Source organism: Arvicola amphibius, chromosome 2, assembly GCF_903992535.2.
Source record: "Arvicola amphibius chromosome 2, mArvAmp1.2, whole genome shotgun sequence".
NCBI lineage: Eukaryota > Metazoa > Chordata > Mammalia > Rodentia > Cricetidae > Arvicola > Arvicola amphibius.
The window spans coordinates 41,433,603-41,457,599 of NC_052048.2; the positions used below are offsets into that span (position 1 = coordinate 41,433,603).

General features: G+C 40.5%; 1 protein-coding gene across 1 annotated transcript in view; it reads right to left on the reverse strand.

Annotated features, from left to right (window-relative positions):
• Positions 1-23,997, reverse strand: part of Cntn4 (contactin 4) — a 353,211-nt gene that overhangs the window by 77,723 nt on the left and 251,491 nt on the right. The window contains exon 10 of the mRNA XM_038319285.1: positions 2,779-2,906. Coding sequence (XP_038175213.1) covers positions 2,779-2,906 — 128 coding nt within the window. The remainder of the gene's footprint in view (positions 1-2,778; positions 2,907-23,997) is intronic.

Genomic DNA, 23,997 nt, shown 5'->3' on the forward strand with positions numbered 1-23,997 from the left:
CTTTGTTCATAGTCAGGCTATCCTAACCCTATCATAGGTCCTAAATCCACTAGATTTCACTCGAAAATTGGCTCTGGGGGTGTAGTACCCATATTCAGTCATACACACCATACTCACTACTTTGGGGAGTTCTCACTCCCTCCCCTCCTCCCATTCCCTCCACACACCCTCCCACCCCACACCCCTCTAATCCTAAGAGAGGGTAAGGCACTTTGCTTTATGGAAGGTCCAAGGCCCTTTCTACTACATCTAGGCTGAGCAAGGTATACATCCAAAGAGAATAGGATCCCAAAAGCCAGTACATACAGTAGAGATAAATCCCATTGCTACCGCCAGTGGCCCTTCACTCTGCCCCAGCCATACAACTGTCAACCTCATTCAGAGAGACTAGTTTGGTCCTATGCTTGTTCCTTCCCAGTCCAGCTGGAGTTGGTGAGCTCCCATTAGCTCAGGTAAAGTTTCAGTGAATGAACCCTTCATGGTTTTGACTTTTAAGTATGCTTTCTTAATTAAATGTATTTTAGCAGTTTTTAAAAATTCATTGCTATTGACAGAAAATGACTGTTATCCTAATACACACTGAAACACATAAATGGTTACTATAACTAAAACACTGGACTTTGAACTCCCTGGAATTCATGTACTATATATAGTTGAGGAATTACTGTTCCCATCTTATTAGATGGCAAGAAATAAATAAGTTTGCGAAGATAAGTAAAAGCCATCATCTCAGCAATATTTATATTTATATCAAATATGGGGTGGCCATGATAGGCTTCATCATGGCATTTCTGGAAGCTTCACTCTGTGGTTTCATACAAGACAGCAGCAGAGAACTGCAGATATGGTTGGGAATCATTTCTCCATCTTTCTGGTGGTACCTCAGCATGTGAACGCTGATGGGAAAATACCCTGCTCCCCACAGTGTAGCAGGGAAATATGATTTCTATGTGTATCTATAATCCCCATCTCACTTTCCCTTTCTAATAGTTGTGCTGGATTAGAAACTTCAATAAGTCTTCAGTGATTTAGAATGCGTGCCTAGCCATTTTACTATAATATGAACAACAACAATGTCAACAACAATAACAACCACCACTATTTTCAGGCCTTCATGCTTATCACTTAATGTGGATCACCGCACTGTAGAAACCATGCCAAAGAGGCCAGCACGGCTATTTCCTCCAAGTAGGCTACTAATCACATCCAAGGTCATAGAAATTGTAAGTGGAAGAAATGAAACTTAGGCACATCTCTTTGATTTTAATCTTGGTCTTTAATCATAATTTAACACAGTGTTCTGAAATTCACTTACATCTACATAAGTGGGATGTCATCCTAATAAGCCCAAGCTTGACTACTAACCATCTCTGAAAGCCTGGGCTCTCTATTTCGGTCCAACTCAATCACTACATTTCCTCCGGCATCTGACATAACCATACATTAACAAAGGCTTCTAGCTGGAGCTCTATGCTCTAAATATTAGCTACTCTCTTTTACCTTTAATCTGTAAAACAGAGTGAACCCACAGTCGTATGCCTATTCTACTGGCCTAGAGAAGAATTAATAAACCAAAATAGCTGGAGCCCATCTAAACGCAGACCCACCCCTAACTCTTTTTGACTTCAAATTCTCCATCTGGACAGATAAGTATATTCGTGATTAAAAAAAAATCTTTTTAAGATGACAGAAAATCGTCAACTTCCAATGACCCTGACATAGATAATTAGGTGATCTTTTTTTTAGCTTCATGCTTAAGTTATAATTGAGGTAAATATTCTTTTTGAATATTTTTGCTTGCCTTAGGCTGTTTTACTTCAGAAACGAAGCTACAAATAGGTCAGTAAGAAAGAGTCTGAAGTGACTCATCAGAATGCAGTGCACATCAGCAGGGCAAAAATGGCCTCAAATTTTTTCTTGTAGATCCAGGGAGAACTCGAAGTCAGATTTCTGGGCTTAAGTCCATCCATTTGTGGTGACCTCCACCAAGTCACCACGCTGAGTGTTATTTTTATTCAAAGCACTAGTATGTCTCCTGCAACTGAAAAAAAAAAAATCCTAAGACTGACTGTGCAAGACACAAGGTGATAGAAATTCAAATGAAATGTAAATTAAGATCTCATCCTTTTTAATTCTCAACACTTCCAACAATGCCATCAACCTGGTGTTGGGACAGTTTCACATCCTATGCTATGCTAAGAGCATAAAGGACGTTCAGTTGTGAAATACAAAGCACCCAGACTAAAAGATGAGGGACATTTTATTTCCTTAAAACTGACAGGGATGGCTGGGTGACTTAAGCAATGCACAGAGGTGATCAAAACCCTTTATTACCTGGAGAAGCCATATCCATATCTCTGAATACCCAGGCTGCTCTTTGTAAAACTGCCGGTGTCATTGTTTAAACAATGTTTGCTAAAAATAGTACTTGAATCATGGGTTTTTAATTTGTTAGCACAGGGTTCCTAGACATGAATTTCAAACCTATAGAGACTTGAAAGAAATTTAATTAAAGGACTGCAGATAACATTCGTTACAATACTATAATAGATACAATGGCTGTAACTCTCAAATTGTATTGGATAACGCTGAAAGGAGATAGTCTTTCAATCATATTCATTACCAACGGTTCCCAAAGAATTGTTAATCATATCATGCTTGCTGTGATGAATTAATCTAGCAACAGTGATATCTATACATATTAATATGAACACTGCCACGTCTATAGATTCTATTATTAGAAGTGAAGACATATGAGTTCTTTGAGTTAGCCATTACCTTTCACGACCACATTCCCAGTACTGCTGGCAGTTCCGAAATGGTTCGTGGCTATACAGGTATAACTTCCCGCATCCGATTTAGTCACATTGATGATTCTGAGGTTTCCATCTTCAGAAATGGTAACTCTGAAAGCAAAGTAAATAAGCAAGATGTGAAGTTTATCTCATGAGAAATGATTTCTGTCATTCCGTTGCCTGTCACATTGTAAATCATAGTTACATCATTTGACAGCCTTGTCTGCTTTCTTTAGGAGTTTGTCTAGATATGCATGAACATTATTGAGATGTGTCTTGTGTTTAATGATTTCCCTATTTGTCTTGCTAAAAAGTCTCAAACTTTGCTTAGAATAGCAATTATGAATATTAAATTGGTTGTAGCTATTTCTTATTCTGTAATAACTCTTGACAATACAATGCAAAGGGAATCTTAAAGACCACCATTAGTTTTAAAACTACTAATGAAAAATTAGAAAAGTGCATTGAGGATATAGCTTAATTGGTGAAATGCTTGCCATGGAACTGTGAGGACCCGAGTTCCATTCCCAGAACCAATGTGGAAAGAGCTGGGTCAGGTGTCATAGGTTTGTAATTCTAGCAGTACTTTTGTCAGAGGTTGGTCAACCAGTCTAGCTTGCCCAATGAGCTCCCAGTGAATATGAGACTTTGTCTTAAAAACTAAATCGGCCAGCATGTGAAGACTAATCAAGGTTTACCCCTGGCCTCCCTTACACCCTCATGAGCCATGAGCTCGCTCTCTCGCTCTCTCTCTCTCTCTCTCTCTCTCTCTCTCTCTCTCTCTCTCTCTCTCTCTCTCTCTCCCTCTCCCTCTCCCTCTCCCTCTCTCTCTTTTGCACACACATACACACACACGCACACACACACACACATTGTTCTCTTACTTTTTTTTTTTTTGCTTTCAATAACCTTTAGTGACACTGGTCCTTACAAGTTCCCAGAGTTCCAGCCCCAGGCCCTTCGGACTTGCTATTCTGTCAGACCTAGGCATTACCTCCCTTTATTGGTTACTTGTTTGTTGTTCTGTATCTTCTGAGAGCAGGGACAGTGTTCATCTTATGATTTAACTTGCATCTAGCATGCTGCATAAAGTAGGCTAACTGCCCTATAAATTGTTGCTAAGTGGTAGAATGAATAGGTATATAAGCAAATTCTATTCTAAGAATTGACATATGTTATGGGAATTTCAAGTTGCTAAGTCACTAGGTGCTTGTAAATATCCCAGCTGAGGATCTAGAATGGGAAGAATTTCACTTAACAAAACTTTTGATTGGGATTTTTTATTTTTAATAAACATAACTGAAGATTTAAATTTATCATGTTGCAGACACGGTGTTTACTATTTTTCAGATAACAAAGCCATAGCTTTTCTCGGGACCTGTTCCAGATTCTATGAGCGTGTTAGCCAGAATGTGGAAAGCTTAACAAAGGATGGTGGAATCACAAAGATGAGTGTTCACACATCACACATGCCAGTTCTGCTTGCTCAGCTGTGTAACCTTTGGTCTCCTTGTCTATGAGACTGAACTTATTAAGCAAACCCGATTGGCTCTTGGGAAGAACAAGTTCTGTTTCTTACATGTTCCCTGGTATTTATCAGGTAGTAGTATCCTTCATCTTTTTGTTTGTTGATTATTAATCAATTGATTTGTTCTTGTTTTATTTTGCTTTGTTATTTGGTTTTTTGAGAAAGTGTCTCACTGTGTAGACCAGGCTGGCCTTGTATTTATGTATTTTTGATCACATTTCTGGGCTTACAGGTGAGTACTAAACCACCTGGCCTCTTTTATCTTTAAACATGAACTTTTATTTAGTCCCTTCTATATATGGCGGGTTGGGATAGACCTTCTATTTATGGCGGGTTGGGATAGACCTTCTATATATGGCGGGTTGGGATAGACCGTTCCCTCCTTAGTACTTTCATTTTATATTGTAGTTAAGTCAGCCTATAAATAAATGGAGTCATCTCAAATCAATGGAGAGGCAGCTAGAGTGTTGTGGCTGGGTGGTCTGTACCAGGGGATGGTGTCTGTGGCAAAGTTGCTTTCTGCTGGAGGCCTGGAGCCAGGGACAGTGGCTTCTCGGCTGAGATAGACCCCCTGTGGAGGTGAAAAAGCCATGTTGGTGGTAGTAGCTCCTGGCAGCTGTGCTGAAAGGGCTTCCTTGGTAATTGTATATTTCATGTTTTACAAGCCACAAAACCTATGGAGACTCAATTAAAGCAAAGTTCTCAACATAACCAAAACCTGCCCTCAGCAATGGTTGTGGTCCTAATGAGTTTGAGTCAGAATCACACAAGAGGAAGGAGCCTTAAAACTAGGCACAGGACCTATCTGCAAAACAAAGAGGAAAGGAGCTGCTCATTGGAGACTTCTGTTTCTAAACCACCCAGGCAAAGAAGGATATATGAACTAAAACCAACAAAGCTTAAGCTTCAACAGGGATGGCATTATAAAGATATAAAAGATATCTACACAAACTCCATGTAAGGTTTAATCCATCAACACGTGCCATGGGAGGGGGGAGGCACCTTTCCCTGTGGATTTGTACTCAGTCAGTGGTGAATGTGTGTGAGAGAGGGATGTTTTCTTTAGAGGTACAGGCACCGATAAGGTACCGGAGCTCTTTTAAATAAGCCATTACTCATATTCCTGTGAACAACCTTAATGAAAATCATTGAGTCATATACAGAGGACATGAAGGTAGAAAGAAGGAGAATCTGGAAGAGGAAGGACATTAGCTGGAGTAGGAGTGACAGGAAAGAGTAATAGGAAGTGAATGCGATCAAAATACATCATGTACATGTGAGAAAATGTCAGAAAAATGACCATTATAATGTACAAAAAATGTGGTAAATAATAATGAAGTTCCTATTAGTTTTATACATAGGTACTACTTCCTTTAATAAAATTCCTCAAAGCTTTATTATTTAAAAAGTATTCTTGCTCCAGCCACATCAAAGCCTCAGTTGAAACTCAGAGATGCCAACTGGAAGCCTTTGGCTTACTCACTCTCAGAGGCACGCACGGTTCCTCACCCAGAAGCATTTGATTCTTTATTTACCAGAGAGGAGATGTACTGATAAAAGCAGAATGGCGATCACATCTTAATTACCTCAATAATAAGAAAAATAGTCTTCAAGGACTTAATCATATTCCTATTTATGAGACAATTTGCTGGAAATTGAGAAATGTCGGTGTAATAACTCAGTAAATAGGGTAGCATTCATATTTTGGATATGACTTCATCTAACATGAGGTAGACAAGCCTGGGGCATAGTAAACAGAGGAATACTTTCAATGCTCAAAGGTCTACTAATAGATTGTTTCAATTAAAACAATAGCAGTGCAGTTCCAAAATCCTAAAGCTTTGGCCTAAACTAAACTGTACCATGCAAATCTATGGATCAGAAAGGAGGCAGAGTACTTCCCATAAAATTACTTAGGCCCCAGACTGACCCTGATACATTGCAAGTCTATAAAACTGACTACATTATTTTTATGCTCAAAGATAGGGAAGCTCAACTTTTTCAGAAGTGATATTTTGGACTAGATGATTCTTAGCCTTTGGGAAGGACACCAAACAGAATACGAGGGGTCTTTAAGGCCCACTCTCCCCCCATGTTCTGATCATTAAAGAGGCTTAAGGGAGCATGTCCTGGGGAGAGGACAAATTCTATCTCTTGTTGAGAACCAGTCTAAGTCAATTTGCCCCTCCCAATGTTATTTACAAAGAAGTAAAAAGCAAAAGAAGGCAAAAAGAGACTGGGATATTAGAATTCATGCGAGGGGATGCCAATGAGAGAGATCGTTTGTAGGTGGGACAACCTCAGCAGCCTTCACTAAGTCATGTCATCGTGCTCCGGCTTTATCTTTCCTCTGGGCAGTTCACATTAGTGGGTAATCTGATGTTCTCAGCGTGGTTCTCTTACAATATAGTTCAATGACTAAGAAGACAAATGCAGAATCTAAGCTCAAATCTCATTCCTGTTCCTGAGCTGTGTCATTTTGAGTAAAGCTGTTTCTCTGTACTCAAGTTTTTTTATTTGAGTAAACAGACTACTAAGAACTATGTCTTGTAGGTTGTTGGTAAGTTTAGCAGTAGTGAGAAAAAAATGTGTGGCATATCAAACAAACCTAATAGGTGAATCAACCAATTGTTCTCAGCAGTGGAGTGCTACATCCCTCCTGGTCCTATTGTTCCAAGTATCTAAAAAGGACGGCTCACGTGAAGACAACAGGTGAGTAGTTTTGCCGTTTAACAATGCATACAGGTGACACTAAGTTGTCACAGAATAGTGATGAAATATGAGTGCCATTCGTGGATATTTAATAACCACCCCCCAGATGGCAAGCCTTTGTCACATGGCAATTCCTTCCTAAATGAAATATTCTATCCTGGAAGAAGGCTAATGAGATGCAGAAATCAAACACCCTCACAAGTAGGAAAAGAAGATCTGAAACTTACAGGTTTTACAAGGTTCCACTCCATGATGAAAGAAGCAAGAAACAGCTGTCTGGGGACAAAACTCTGAACTGTCCCCCTTCCTGGAGAAGATACTCTTGGATCTATAGACTCCCCTACAAGTCATGCATAGAGCTCCTGGATTGCAGCTTTCATGAGTTGCCACCCATCCAGGGTGGGCTTTTCAATGACACTGTGCCTTTGAGTCCCTGCACCTGCATGTCACCCATCCCCTGTTGGGGCAGCTGGACCAATACCTGCGTTCAGGGGCGTGGCTGCCCCAGGGGAGAAAGGTACCTTTAAAAAGAACCAGGTTGGGGATAGACGCCCCTGTTCCCCCCCCCCCCCCCCTTGACTCTCTGCTTCGCTGGAGCTTTGGCTTTGTAAGTGTGTCCCTCTTTCTCCTTTTATTAAAACTGATTTATTCTAAAAGGACTATTTTTGGTTATTTCAAATCTCCTGCATCATTTTGGCATTCCAACGTGGGGCACGCCTTCTCGCCCCTCAGCCCCGCGTTCCAGGGACCTGCAACCGCCATTTCCCCGGCTGGCCCACCCGCCCCCATGGGTTAGGCCGTAGCCACCAACACGGAGGAACTCCCGCGGGGTTGAGGAAGGCTTTATATGGACTCAGGGGGCTGGCTAAGTGATGAGCTAAAGGGGCCCTTCTGTTTCTTCCTTCCTTTCTGCAGTTCAGTTCCTCAGAAGAAGTTGCATACACGCTATCTGACTTTTGCAAGAGAGTACAGGATCTGAATTCAGACCCCATGCTTTCATGATAGCCATTTTTACTGAATGAATCATAGTTTTAATCTCTGTGTTTTGGAGTCAAGAAATCACCCTTATTTTAGGAGGTACTATTTGGACAATCCCAAAGAACTTTTGAGATAACATTCAATATTAATATTTATTTAGACACTTGTTTTAAGTTGGATGTCATGGCAACTTTCAAAAAAGGAAAACAAAATAAAATAACAACCAAGTTCTTTAAAGAGTCATTCTATATTCATTTTCATAAAATTTAAAAATGTTTTATTTATTATTTAATGTTTTTACGTGTGTGATAGTTTTGCCTGCATGTGTCCCATATATACGTGTGTGTGCCTGGTGACTACAGAGGTCAGAAGAGGGCACTGGGTCCCCAGAACTAGAGTTACAGAAGGATTGGAGTCCCTATATGGGTGCTGGGAAATGAACCTGGCTCCTCTGTAAGAGCAAGTGTAGTGTCCTTAACACCTACGCCATCTCTCTAGCCCCTCTCAATGAGACTGCAACATTTTCTTTGTGTTGCATCTCATGTGAGCTTTTCCATTTTAGGCTATTGATTGACCCCGAGGTTGAAGTTGAACTCTGAGCTCCTCCTAGGGCTTATGAATAGTGAAGGAACCAGATAAAAAGGATTGAAAAATGTAAATCCATCCCTGACTTAGAATAGTTCACTCCTGACCTACCAGCAGGCTTTTGAAGACATCACTGATAACAGCAGAGAAAAGTCAAAGATGATAAAGTATCAAGTAATAAAAACAAGGGTGTGACACGGAACTCAATTGTCTCTACATGAGGAGAGGTCATCTAATTCACAACACAGTAAATTACCTGCAACACACAGAAGTGTTTGCTCCCCTCCTGTCACCAGGGGTTTCTGATGTGGGAGGAGAGGAGCAGATCTGGAACAACGAGATAAATTAAATCTTTCTTTCTTTCTTAGTCTGAGGCTCTGGGTTGCAGCCATTGAAGAGCTGACCTTGTCAGCCCTGTAAATCAAAAATAGTCTGGGGACAGGGGACCTTTAAAAATGCTGAATCTTTTCTTTTGGGGGGCTTTAGTAACAGATGACAAAAGCTGCCGACTCCACAATATTCTATCACCCCAAAGGGAAGGCTGTTCCCAGAATGGTGACCTGTAATTCTTAGGAGCAGTTGTGCGTGGAAGCCCTGCTGCTAGGGAGAGAGACAGGGCATCCTCATTTGCCTGCGAGTCACTTTGAAATATTTCCTTGTAATTAAATCTCTTTACATTACAACCTAGAAAGCTACTTTTCCTTCTGCAAAAGGGGGAAGGGTTATGAAGAGATAACATCCTTTTAATAAATAGAAAAAGATTATAACCATCTTTGTCGCTCTTTTATATGTGATATATTCTAAAAACCACACTTCAATGTTGGAAGCCCAAAAATGAAATAATAGGTTTATATATTACAAGGTGAGTTAGTGTTTCTTAAAACGTAGCTTACATAATGTTAAGCATTGCTACTTGTCAGCTGAAGAAAACTGGTGGAATGGTAGCATTGCCACATGTGGCTTGGGTCCAGATGTGCATGGACTGTAAGCTCTAGGGCCTGCCAGTGATACCTTAGGTACTGTTAAGGCATGCATCCTCTCAACCAGGGGTCTCATAGAGTGTATCAATCATGCCCTCATTGTGAGGTCTGAGCAAATGTTGCCTAGTACTAAATGTATGCTTCATTTTATCTTGAATAGTCTCTTACTTCAAATAATTGAGATATTTCATGAAAAAATCCATTCTGCGATAATTGTGACAAATGGGAAAACTGGGTGCTATAGGTAACACATCCCTCCAGGGCAACAATAACCTGGAGAACAGCAGTGGCTTTTGGGAGCAGATGAACTTCTCATTAAATTTCCTTCCCTGCCCCTGTGGATCCTTCAGATTGTTAACGCCTTCGTTTCCACTGCTACTATTTGTGAAGTACTTGGAGCAGGACTTGGGGAAGCTTTGGGCATAAAGCTACAAGTTCCTCCTATTCAGCTCTCTGTACAGACTTACCCCACAGAAAATGGTGTAACAGGAGAAGTTAGTAGGGTATTACCATCGTAAAGTTTCATGTACAAAGTAGCTTCACCATGGGGACCTGTTATTTCACACCTCAGGGGGCTGATATCTGCTATTAATGATTTTTCTGAGCAGTTCTACAGGAAAACCCAATGGCTCAAGATAGGCACGGTTAGGTCTACTTAGATGGCCACCTATCCCTCTTTCCTAGCTTCTGGTGACTTTGTTGTCCCTATTCTTGTGGAGACATTTCTCAGTACTCTGAGCCTGTTATCCCATAATATCCTTTCTAGGTGTTCTTCACATTGCCATCCCTTGTGCATGGTTCTGCAGTCAAATTTCCCTCCTACCATGACCCTGACCATTGAATTATATGATCTGTTCTGCCCATATTGAAATCCGATTCACCTGTAATAACCATTTCCCATTTAAGGCCACATTGCAAGATTCTGAGTGAATATAACTTTTAGGAGTACATCATTCAGTCTGTCAAAAAACAAACACACCAGAGCTGTTGGTACTCTGTGACCAACTGACTTGTGATAATCTGAATGTAATTAGCCCCAATAATCTCATAGAAAGTGGCACTATTAGGAGGTACACTTTTGGTGGAATGGATTTAGCCTTCTAGGAAGAAGTGTGTCACTGTGAGGTTGGACTTGGAGGAAGTGTGTCACTGTGAGGTTGGGCTTTGAGATATCCTAAGCTCAGGACACCACCCAGTGTTTCCTGTTTCCTACAAGATGTAGGACTCTTAGCTCCTTCTGCAGCACCACATCTGCCTGCATGCAACATGCTCCCCACCATGATGGTAGTGGACTGTGTCTCTAAAACTGTAAGCAAAATACCACAATTATTTACCTTATAAGATTTGCCATGATCATGGTGTCTCTTCACAGCAGTAGAAACCCAAAGACACAGCTTCTATACTGCTTTGTAGTCCTCAGAGGAGAGTGCAACATAAGAACTGAAGATGGGATTTTGCTTTTGTATTCCTGATACCAATTCACGTGCTTAGTGTACAATTGCTTTGTTGCTTATAAACAAAGGGTCTTGTACCTTCTCCCATTAGTAGCTAGCAGAGGTTCAAATTGCTGCTCTTTTGTGCTGTAATCCAGTCCAATATGGAGCAATAAGTAGAGATGGAATACAAAAGTAAGGCATTCCAGTAGAGGGCTGGAGAGATGCTTCAGCACTTAAAAGCACTGGCTGCTCTGCCAGAGGACCTGGGGTTTAATCCAAGCATCCACATAGTGCTTCAACTTTAGTCCCAGGGGATTCAGTACTCTCTTCTCACCTCCAGGGGCAACTGCATACATGAAGTACATGCAGGCAAAACACCCATACATAGAAAAGAAAAATAATTTAATTTTTGATGCTCACAGGTGAAAAAGAACAAAGATTTGCCTGAGACTTGAAACATTCTCAACTCACTAAGTTTATTTATTAATGGATTAAAGTAGATATCTGTTTCTATTCTTTTTGTGACTGGCCAATTAAGATTTGTTTTTGATAATAAAATTACAACAATTTCAGACAGTGGAGGCTGTTTGGTTACTTTTGTCACTATTGTAGTTAGGGTTTCTATTACTGCAAAGAGACACCTTTTATGGAGGAGAGTTATCTGTCTATGTTTCTTTCATTGGTTAATTAATAAAGAAAACTGCCTTGGCCCTTTAAGAACAGAAAATTAGGTAGGTGGAGTAGACAGAACAGAATTGTGGGAACAAGGAAGTAGAGTTGGAGAGACGCTTCAGGCAGTCACGATAGTGAGACTCCATGCTGCTCCGCTCCGAGATGGATGCAGGTTAAGATCTCTCCTGGTAAGCCACACCTCGTGGTGCTACCCAGATTACTAAATATGGGTTAAAGGAAGATGTGAGAGTTAACCAATAAGAGGCTGAAACTATGGGCCAGGCAGTGTTTTAAAAGAATACAGTTTCCGTGTAATTATTTCGGGTGTAAAGCTAGCCGGCGGCTGGGTGGCAGGACACAGCCCCGCCGCTTCACACTACAGATTGGCGCTCCACCGTGGTGACTAAATCCACTCAGGTTTTTAACCTGAGAGGGCTTTAAATAAAGGAGAGAGAGTTTAACACAGCTTTTTGCTGTTTGCCTGGACGTGCCATAGAGAGATTTCCTGTTTTGGCAATAGCGGCAGAGAAAAAGCTGAGTCATTTTAAAACGCGGCTTCCTGGTGCTGTGCTGCCAGTGCGAACTCTGGCTTTAAAGCATTTCAGTGGCCTTTATGGACTAGATGTTTGTGTGCCCGCTTGGGATGGGAAAGAAAGTGCTCTGAGACCATGCCAATGGCTCACTGCTCCCCGCCTGCACCTGGGCACATGGCGGAATCAGGCTTAGGCGAGTGGGAGAGCATGGCGGATTTCTGCCGATGTTTCCAGGCTGCACGGTACTCTGCGCGTCAGATTTGGCTGTAACTTGGATGAAATGAGTTTCTGTGCCACACACTCAGTCTCAGAATTAAAGTGCTGAGTGTGGCTCCTACCTGGAGGCCCCAGAGCTAGTAGAAAATGGTACATCCTCCATTTTGAAATTGGAGAGAGGTGGAGCCAACATCCAGAACAGCCCAGCGGCTCTGCAGCTCAGAGGTGCAACCGATTAAGAGTCACAAGCGGCTCCGCCATGTTGGACTGGGCGGGGCAAGCCCGCAGTACCTGTTTTTGACCTAGGAATGTCACAGCTTAGAGTCTTAAGCGCTTAGCAATGTAAAGGCTCAAATCAAACAAGTTTCTCGACAGTAAAAAAATTACAGATTCACAATAGGACAGATTCAGACATAAAAAAGACTTTTAAATGAGTCACAGTGTTGGATGAATGTATGTAGGCTTGAGAGAAAGAAGAAGAAAATATAAAAAATAAAGTTAATGCCTAAAAAAAGGCTAAAGTCTTTAAAGAGACAGAATAAAGTAAAGTGATAGAATGAAAATAAGCCGCATAAAAATGGAAAATTCACAGAGAGTCTGGATTATGTATTTTGTTGTGTTTTCTTTGATTTTTTTGACTGTAAAGGAGCTAAGTACAGAGAGACATTTCATTATATGGGCTGCCAGTCTAGACCAGAATGGACATTTTAATGGTATGACTTCAGGATTTGGATCTAAGAACATGATGCTTTGGAAAAGAGTTTCTTCTTTTGTTTTCACAGAGGACGAGACTCTGTGGATTGCTTCTATCCCAATATAGTATGATAGACCACGCCCTCCTGAAAGGTTGCTGTGAACATCTTCAAAAAATTACTTCACTCAACTGCCAACTGAGAGGAACCTAGCACACAGGTTATACCATGAAAGACCTAAATAACAACGCCCCCACTCAGCAGGAAGCAGTTTGGAGAGAAATAACTGCGCCCACATTCCCAAATATTGTTTATAAATGTTCTTTTACATTTAAAGGGGGATATGATATAGATATGAATAATTTGCATTGGTATGGATTTTAAGGTCAATTTGTTATATGTATATGTATTTCTGATTTTGATTAAGCTATTGTGATTGTAGTTCATTTTAAAGAATGTAATGTATTATTAGGAAATATAGGTTGTTAATGGATAATCATCGATTAATAGTCAAGCTTGTAGTCATGTTAGTCATTTTCTAGATGTGCATAGATATATTTCAGATAGGCATTCTTCATATCTTTCAAAGACTGCAGAATATGGCATTTAATGTTTTAATAACTTAGGGTTTTTCATGACAATGAGACACGTCTGCTCCTGGCAGCACCAATCTACTTCAAGAGGAAGATGGGCATCGAAGAGGCTACTTATGGAGTTTGTTAGCCATTTGGGCAAGAAACTGCTCTTGCCTGGACTGTTGCATAAACTGGACACAAGGAACCCACAGAAAGAGGACTGCTAAACTTGCCTAAAGGTGAGATGGTCTGTCAGGGTTCCTGATTCATGAAAGAGTCTGCGAGACGTTCTGCAGGACACAGCAGAAAGTGACTGAACTGTCTTTGTAATTTTTCTGCTTCATGGAAATGTCTGCTGGATACTGTGGGCCTGAAGCCCGAAGATGGATGCCCCAACGGTACAGAGGAACTTTGGGTGACTGTCCAGGCAGCGAGTTGTCTCTGTCATTTCTAGAGTTTAAAAGTTACTTACTTCTTGTTTACTTAGGTAATATTATATCCTTCTGGAGTCTTTGATGGAGTTGAAGAATAAATAGATAGTTATAGCTTTCCTTAGTTATGATAAAAGATAAAATAGATTTAAATATTGTAACTGTAATACTTGCTTGATAACTGTTTTGTTATATGTAATTTTGCTATGTTAAAGTTGAAGCCTTTCTTTTTTGTTTAAACAGAAAAAGGGGAAATGATGGAGGAGAGTTATCTGTCTATGTTTCTTTCATTGGTTAATTAATAAAGAAAACTGCCTTGGCCCTTTAAGAACAGAAAATTAGGTAGGTGGAGTAGACAGAACAGAATTGTGGGAACAAGGAAGTAGAGTTGGAGAGACGCTTCAGGCAGTCACGATAGTGAGACTCCATGCTGCTCCGCTCCGAGATGGATGCAGGTTAAGATCTCTCCTGGTAAGCCACACCTCGTGGTGCTACCCAGATTATTAAATATGGGTTAAAGGAAGATGTGAGAATTAACCAATAAGAGGCTGAAACTATGGGCCAGGCAGTGTTTTAAAAGAATACAGTTTCCGTGTAATTATTTCGGGTGTAAAGTTAGCCGGCAGCCGGGTGGCAGGACGCAGCCCCGCCGCTTCACACTACACACCTTGACCATGGCAACACTTATAAAGAAAACATTTAACTGGAATGGCTTGATTACAGTTTCAGAGTTTCAGTCCATTATAATTATGACCGGGAGCACGGTGGCATGCAGGCAGACATCGTGGTGGTGGTAGCTGAGAGTCCCACATCTTGCAGGCAGCAGGGGGTCAACTCAAACCCCTTGAGCAAAAAAAAAAAAATCTTAGAGCCCACCCCAGCAGTGACACACTTTCACTAACAAGGCCACACCTTCTAATAGTGTCACTATTTTGTGGGCCATTTTCTTTCAAACCACCACAGCTGCTATGACAAACCACCTGAGAGAACCAAAGGACAGAAAGATTTATTTTGGCTCACAGTTTAGGAGGGTTTGTTTCATGGTCTCATGGACCATATGTTTGGGTGAGATATCAGGGTAGCTGGAACAAGTGTCAGAAAAGCCTTTCATTCACTCAAGGAAGACAGGAGGCAGGAAGATCAGAGCCAGGAGGTTGGAAAGTATGCACAACTCAGAGGCCTATCCACAAATGACCTACTTCCTCACACTAGCCTCCAACTACTAAGTTTCTACAACTTTCCCAAATAGTGTTATCAGCTGGAGGTCAAAGGTTAACCACGTGGAAGACAGTTCATATTCATGCCATAATAGAGAAGCAAAGTTGAGACCTATGGTTTTCTGAACTCTGAAAGAAGCTGAGCTGCTTGTGAGGAAGGCTGTGACTTTTTCTGTCCTTGTAGTAGTAGCCCTAGCGCACAGTGTTGGGGCATAACTCCCATGAGACACAAAGAACACTAGACTGGTGGAGATGTGGTCATGAGGGCACAGAGATAAGATTTGTGCCTTCAGCTCATCAGGGGGAAATTGGCAGAGGTGAAAAATGGACTTGGAGGAAGCTCCCCTATTTGTGCCATCTGAGGAATTATAAGAACTGGGTTGAAAATTAGCATTAATCTATATACCATACACGTACCTGCAGCAGATGACACTACATTTGCCTCTGATGAAGTAAAGTATATTACAGTGTATTTTAGTTACTTTTTTGTTACTATGATAAGACAGTATGATCAAGGCAAGTTAGAGAAGAAAGTACATATTTAGGGCTTAAAGTTTCAGAGGCTGAGTCTGTGGTTGTCATGGTGGGAATATGGCAGCAGCAGCTGGACTTGATGCTTGAGCAGTAGCTGGGGGCTTACATGTTGAATCACAAGCATAAATCAGGGAGAGTAACACTGATAATAGTTTGGGGCTTTTGAAACCTCTAAGCTCTTACCAGTGGGCTCTCTCTAACAAAGCCACATGGTGTGGAAGGTCCTTCTGACTATGTGTTGTTTTTCTTGGTTAATGAATAAAGAAACGGCCTTGGCCTGTTGATAGGACAGAACTTAGGTATGCGGGGGTGGGTGGTAGAAACTGGACTGAATGCTGGGAGAAGGAAGGCGAAGTCAGAGAGATGCCATAGAGCCACCGACAGAAATAGACGTGCTGGATCTTTGCCGGTAAGCCACCGACACGTGGCGATACACAGATTAATGGAGATGGGTTAAATTAAAATGTAAGAGGCAGCCGATAAGAAGTTAGAGCTAATAGGCCAACCAGTGATTTAATTAATACAGATTCTGTGTGGCTATTTTGGTTCTGGGTGGCCGGGATGAACAAGCGGCACTCCTATAGTTCCACAAACTGTGGATTAATCATTCAGATATATGAGCCTCTGGGGGCCATCCTCATTCAGACCACCGTACTCTGGTTTGAATTAGTTAAACTTTCCTTCCATTTTCTCTTTAAGTGGTATGTGACTAAGCTTAGATATTGCACATTACCCCCAAACAATCTTACTTTCTGTAAACTGACAGAATTTGTTCCTTCCCCAAACTGGGGATACTTAGATCTTTTAAAATTAAGATTGTTTGGGGGTACTGTACAATTTAAGTGAGTTGAGAGCCACAGGAGACAAGTTTACACCCACTGCAAGGAAAAAAAAGCATGTTTGGATGACAAATGTAAATGCAGGCCAGCAAGAAGAGACTCAGTCCCAGGGCAATTTCAAGCAAACCCGTCATTGATCTTCCCATGGAGTCTCTGTGGCAGCAAGAGACATCACTATTGAACAGGAACCCTGGTGACAAAGTTCCCTTAGAGATAATTTGCTTTCTGTTGTAAGACCTGAGTTTAATAAAGCACAGAATAATGTGTGTATTTCAGTTCATCAGAAAAACACCCAATGATTCCCATCCTGCTGCCCTTCCCACAGCACTGCTTCCAAGAGAAAACACTCATGATGCCTAACCTGTTTTGACGTAGGGCTAGTTTCCTCCCAACAAAACCCTGTAAAATAACCCAGAGAGAAGCAACTGCCTGAGAGTGGAAGAGTAACAGTGAAGATGGAGTTAATTATTTTATTCTCTAGGCAATGCATGACAGAGTAGGGAAGTATCTTTCCTGACCTAGTAAAACTTTGGCATTTTATTTGTTTTTCTAAGTACATAAGCCTGAAAATCCTGAATCAGGGAAGAGGGGGCTAAAATTAGAGGCACGTTTGGCTCTAAAATTCATTTCTTAAATTTCAGGGTTTAATTAATGCAAGGTTATTTGTGTCTCCATTAATACAAGATTTAGAATTCCTTTCTTCTGAGAAATTATGACCCAGGATAATCTTAGCATAAATCTACGAGACATCATGAAGGCAAATGAGGGAAGAGGGAGGGAGGTAACATATTTCATTGTTTTTAATTCCATATACTTCTGTCAAAGCATCTTAATAAGTAATATTACTTCCATAATGAACAGAAAAAATTTATTAAGGTCATACATGGACTTTTATATCATATCCTCCTAGGGCACTAGAATAGACAGTGAGTGAAGAAGTAGTTTAATTCACAAGTTCAAGGATGGGCAATAGAAAAGGAAACATGGACAAAAAGACCCAGGAGAAAAACTAGGTATATTAAGTTGGGCATTGGACATGAAAGGTACTCAGTTTATTACCTAAGTGCTACTGTTGGGTGTCTGTAGCTTCTTTGAAAGCTCATTGAACCAATGCAATTTTAAGTACAAAGATTATTCAGGAGAAGAATATTAAAATGGCAAAGATCAGTATCATCACGTGAGAGGGTAGAAGATGTCATACGCCCAGGTTTCCCCACAAAGTTTCTATTGCTCCCATTATTCCATCCTGTGTAGTACCAGAAGAGACACAAACACAAGACAGGATGCATCCACAGTTAAGTGATTTTCCTTGCATTTTCCACTAGAGATTTGTTTATAATTAGTGATTTTTTTCTTGTTTACTTGTCAAAATGTCTTCTTTTTCTCAAGAAGTTTACTGTTTCTTGAGAAGTTTATATTCCTGCTAATAGGTTTGAAATCAAGGATCAAGCAAAGAATGTATAAGACTTGAATCAGAGGATGACCTATTACTCTCAAGTAACTGGAATGCCTAGAAGGCAATAGCAATTATTAACCATAAAGGGAGCCTACTACATAGATGATGTAAGTTACTGCACAGAAGCAAACAGTGGTACCAGTGATGGCAGAGACAAATTTGTTTTAGCTGTATTGCTTCCCCTGTTCTCAGTCCCTCGGCAACTTCAAGACAAAGCTGTGTTTGTTTCATTCCTCTTACCAGGGAATACCACAACTGCAAAATCTTTCTCAAGAGAAATGAAAGAGGAATGCCCTCACTCTTGCTTACGTCATGATAGAATGCCATTGTCAAGGTTAAGTTGAAGTGCATAATGGTTTCCCTAGCCTAAATGCCAGCTGTACTCAGCACCTATGCCTGCCGTGGAAGAACATAAACCTGGAATCACTGAAAGAGCAACACATTCCAGCCTTTCTCCGACTCCATGCATGCTGTGCCCTCCATCTCTGCTCCAGTCGTTCGAGATGGCTTAAACCTCTGTTCCCATGTTGGGTAGGCAGAGAGCTTGAGAAAGTCTTAACACACTCAGATTCTAGCTTGCATCTTTGAGAAGGGAGTCAGATGGCTGGAGAGATGGCTTGGAGGATGCGAGAATCTGCTGTGTTTGCAGAAGACTGGATTAAATTTTCAGCACCACATCAGGCAGTTCACAGACATCTGTGACTATAGTCCCAGGGGATCCACTGCCTTCTTCCAACCTCTGTCATCACTAGCATACACATGGTACACATATATACTTCTAGGCAAATCCATGCACAGAGAATAACAATAAATTTAGAAAATAAAATAAAATTGGGGCCATATTGATAGCACCTTAATGTAATTTGAGTCTTGAGAAGGTTAAATGTGAAAATATCTCTGAAACACTTATCATTCCTGTTGCTGAGCAAGCAGCCGATAAACGAGGCTGTTGTGATGGCTTTTGGTGATTATTTTCAGCATTATTATCATAATCTATAGTCAGTAAATGTTTTCTTTAAAGGGCCCAAAGTTTAAAATTACATCAGTTGAGTAAGGGAAATATAATATTGTTATGACGGATGGAAATCAGTATCTACCCACCATAAACGGTGAGAACAGTAAAAATAAATATGATGAAAGTGTAAAGCATTGAGTTCACCAGGTACACTTGTCTGTCAAGATTCTGGGCCCAGAGGCTGTGGCCGTTTTGGTATAAGAGGGATTGCCTAAGCTTCCAAATTGTTCACACATACCAGAACTAAATTGAAAATTTTCCCTCCTATTCTCAGAAGGGTGTGCATGGACTCTGCAATTGTGTACTATATATATGCTGTTAAGAACGCTCCAGGACTTGGAGAAATGCTGGCTTCAGCTTTGTGAAATGTGCTCTCTATAAATCCTGCTCCCATACATTCCTTGTATGACATTCTGAACATCAGTGTGTATTAGGCAGCTTCTGTTACTTCCAACTCATAGACTTCCGCAGTTGCCCAGTCAATTCTTTAAGCATTGATCAAACACTGGCTCCACATACAATCACCCCATCTATACAAATGCTCTCCACATATCAGGTCCTATGCCTTAGTTTTCTTTCTGTATTCATATTACTTCATATTAACAAGCAGATAGTTAATATATTTATTACTATGTTAAAATCCATTTATCTTTAAAGGATATCGGACACATGGGTGACTTCTTAAGGTTAAAAACTTACTATATGGACTGGACAGATGACTCAATGGATTAAAGCACTTACTAGGACCTGAGTTCAAATCCCCAGGATTATGTATGACCACAGGGTTGCCTGTAATCCGAGACAGGAAAATCATTGAGCCTTGTCAGTCACAAATCTAGATCCAGATTTGATGGGCAACTCTGTTTCAAGGGAATAAGGACATCTGGCTTCCATACATAGGGTGCATGCACCTGCGTTCACATTTGTCCAATCATTGCACACACACACACACACACACACACACCCACACAAGACCGCCTGGGTTTTAAAACATTTTAATGGATCAGTGTATTTGAAAACTTTCTTAAGATCCTGAATCAAATTATAATATTCTATAGATAAATTACAACTATTCACATTACTACTAAATGCTTATGGGTCTACTACTGTCTCTAGAGATTAAAAAGCAAAATAGAATGAAACAAAAGCAACAAACTAACCAAACCCTGCAATAGAAGTCACTGTTCTTGGGCAAACAGAGAGATTGTAAAAATTTTAGTGATAAAGGTGTGTGAGCTATGTTTACTATTTCTGTGAAGCTCAGTAATTGACTCCATGTGATGAAGTTAATACATGGGTATTCTCTCCCCAATGAAATCAGTTTTATGTGCACTGTTCCTTCCAGTCTATTTTGCAGTGCAATTTCCCTGATCAAGCCAAGTCCTTGCAGCCACCCCACTTCTCCTCTCAGCTATTGTAGTCCACTCTCCTCCACTCTCCATACATGGCAAAGAAAGCTATTTTTAAGAAAGAGTCTTTATTCTTTTCAGACAAACCATCTAAGAAGAACTGTGAAGTTACACAGGTAATGGGTTTCAATAAATAATTCCCCAAATGACAGGACATTTAAAGACTTGTTATCTGGGGCCTCTCCTACTTAATAGTCCAAATCTGCAAGGACCTTTACCTAATTTCAAGGGGAAGCTGATGACAGAAAAAAGTGAAGAGTTAAGAAAGGAGCAGGAAGCTTTTGTTATTGAAAGTGTCTTGCTGGAGATGAGAAGCTAGTAATTTAGATATGCCAGTGATAAAGGGAGTTTGATAAGGACACGAGAGAGAAAGGTCTGAGGAAGATGGACCATTGTACAAATGACCTACTTAAAGCAAAGCATACATTTACACACATTTACCCTATGCATGTATAAAAAATTCTTCCAGCAAATTTTTTTCTAATAATCAGCACAACACACTTGGAAAATACAGCAGATGAGACTTCGGTAGAGATGCAAAACTCAACAGAATCAATCTCTAAAACACTGATAACCTTCAGCAACCTGAAGCAAATAGGTGGCAATTGTTTGCCAACAATTAAATGACTATTTAAAAACTTACGTTAATTAACAAAGCATGCTTTATTGATGTGTCTAATACCACAAGTCAAGAAATACAACAATTTTACAACATATTTGCCTTGGATATAAAATAAGAAATAACTGGGACTCAGGAGATGGCTCAGTTGTTCAAGCGCTTGCCACATAAGCATAAAACCTTAATCAGGATCCCTGGCACCCATGTAGAATCCCAGGTGTATCAGGATGCCTGTCCTTCTAGTCCCAGTGCTGAAGAGGCAGAAGCAGTATGATCCCCCAGAGCTCCCTGGCCAGCTAGCCTAGCAGAATCTGTGAGCCTCAACTTCAGCTAAAGACATTTTCTCAAAAATTAAAGGGAAGAGTAATGGAGGAAGACAGCTGGAATCACCCCCTCACACCCACAAGTATGTGTACACATAAAACTGTTTTGCAGCAATTTCCTGTGAGAGAAACATTCTATGTTGAACGGGAGCTCATTAAGGCACCCAGTACTCCAAGAGGTAGTAAAACATCCCATCCTTTAGGGAAGCTCCTTAAGCTCAGAAACAACTCAAAGGCTTCAGGAAATCCCTGAAACTGATCAGATTTACTAGGACCTTCCCATCTAAAGAGAATAGAATCAATAAGAAAAAATACTGAGAGACACAGGAAGAACAAATCAGATCCACAGAAGACTCAGAAAAGCTGAATTGCCTAGAAGAATTTCAGACTAACTGGTCTACCTGGAAAGGACACTCCTCAACCTGTCTAGCTACATGTAGGCTCTGCAGTAAGCTCTGCATTGAGCTTTTATGAGTTATCAACCATGTTGGGGTAGGCTTTGGTGGTTTAGCTATCTTTGAGTTGTTTCTGCCCCTATAAGCAACTCCTCACACATATTCATGTAAATAACACCAATAAAACTCTATTGTTGGACTTTGATGGTATCCATTTGGTCTGCGGTTGGTTCTGTCTCTGGGGTATACATCTTGAAAGATTAGTGTCACAGAATAATAACAACAACAACACAAACTAAATAAATAAATGAGAAAACAATTATTAAAAGCTTCCTTTTAAGTACACGTGTGCCTATATATATCCATGAATGAGAGTGTGCAGTGGTGCACCAGTATTAAGGAGCATAAGCATTAGTATTTATGAGTTTTAGTGATTTATGAGGAAACTGATCTTAATAGCAAATTCACTTTTTTTCTCCCAAAATGAGGTAACCTGAATAATAAGTGATTTAAGGATATTCACTTTGTAGTGGTCAAATCGTAGAGGGAGACAAAGTTAAAAAGAATATAAAACTCCAGGAGGTCTGTATAATTAATAAGCAACCCTACAAAATATGCCATAAATTGGAGTGCAATTATACCACTGTGCTTGAAAAATAGGCAGCTGGACTTTTTCTTGGACCATTCAGTTCTATTTCTTAGTATTTATCTGAAGTATAATGTGAACTGCACATTAGGCAATGTGGCAAGGGAGTCACCCCATTCACCTGGGCTATTTCCAGCCTCATTTGCAAGTCTTTAAGGCCCCTTCACAGTCAGATTACAGCTAAGGTCAGAAAATAATATCTTGCCGCTGTTGAAATTTCCTGTCAAGAAAGAAAAGTTTCAAAGCCACTAGAAAAAAAAATACAGTTTCTATGGATCTGAAATTTGCCACAAACTATATTGCTTTTAATGAAATTAAGTATAAATTTACCTTTTAGAAAAGTTGCCCCTTTGCAATTTTCAACTCCAACATTTTCCCTAAGCTATTAGACATCAAGGTATTTATTACTACTGCATTATTTATTCCAAAGAGTCTAGAATTCCACTCATTGTTTCCATGGTATGTACAAAGATTTATGGAGTTCAGAAATATTTTAATAGAAATTAAAATGTGCTAAGTCCTTTCCAACTTATATTAACCCACTGTTAACTTGAGTTGCAGTACCTAGCCATTCTTTGACCAGCATGCTTTCATGTAGCCTTTCAGATGAGCACCAAGTAACTAGATTTCTAAAATGGTAAATGTCTTCCTAAATTTTTAGTTCTACGAAACAATACAGTAAGGTGCTACAACACTCTTCGTGCTTGGTGTGTGTGCTCTAAACTTTACTGTGTCCAAAATTCATCCCTCTCTCCCTCTCTCTCCCTCTCTCCCTCTCTCTCTCTCTCTCTCTCTCTCTCTCTCTCTCTCTCTCTCTCTCCCTCTCCCTCTCCCTCTCCCTCTCCTTCTCCCTCTCTCTCTCTCTCTCTCTCTCTCTTTCTCTCCCCCTCTCTCTCTCATGTGTGTGTGTGTGTGTGTGTTTGTGCATGCATGTGTGTATATATGTGTGTGTGTATTAGAGAATTTGGAATATATGAAACATTATAGGCCACTCTAAAAAAAGGCTCACAATCATTTCAGAGCTGCTTTCCTGTGGTATGAATATCTACCCCTTTGCATGTCCAGGGTCCACGTTTCTGTGTAGTAACTACAAGAGAATCACACCTTTCCTTACTCCCAGACTCCATATTCAGGGTATGTTTATACGACCTGGGTGACTCCAGGGGAAGAATGTCCCATATCCTTGGTTCAGTTGTGGGGTTCCAGGGTGGGTAAGTGATCAGGTCTAGGACAAAAGAGTGAGCGTGTATTATTCTGTCTGTTCAGGAAACTGAAGAAGAGGCTCTGTTTTCTGTTGTAGAACCAGTCATCACATCTAAGGATGAAATCCACAGAAATCGAGCCTTGCTGAGACTATCCTACCTGAAGGACCAAATCATGAAATTTTTAGATACAAGAGCCAGCAGCTGCT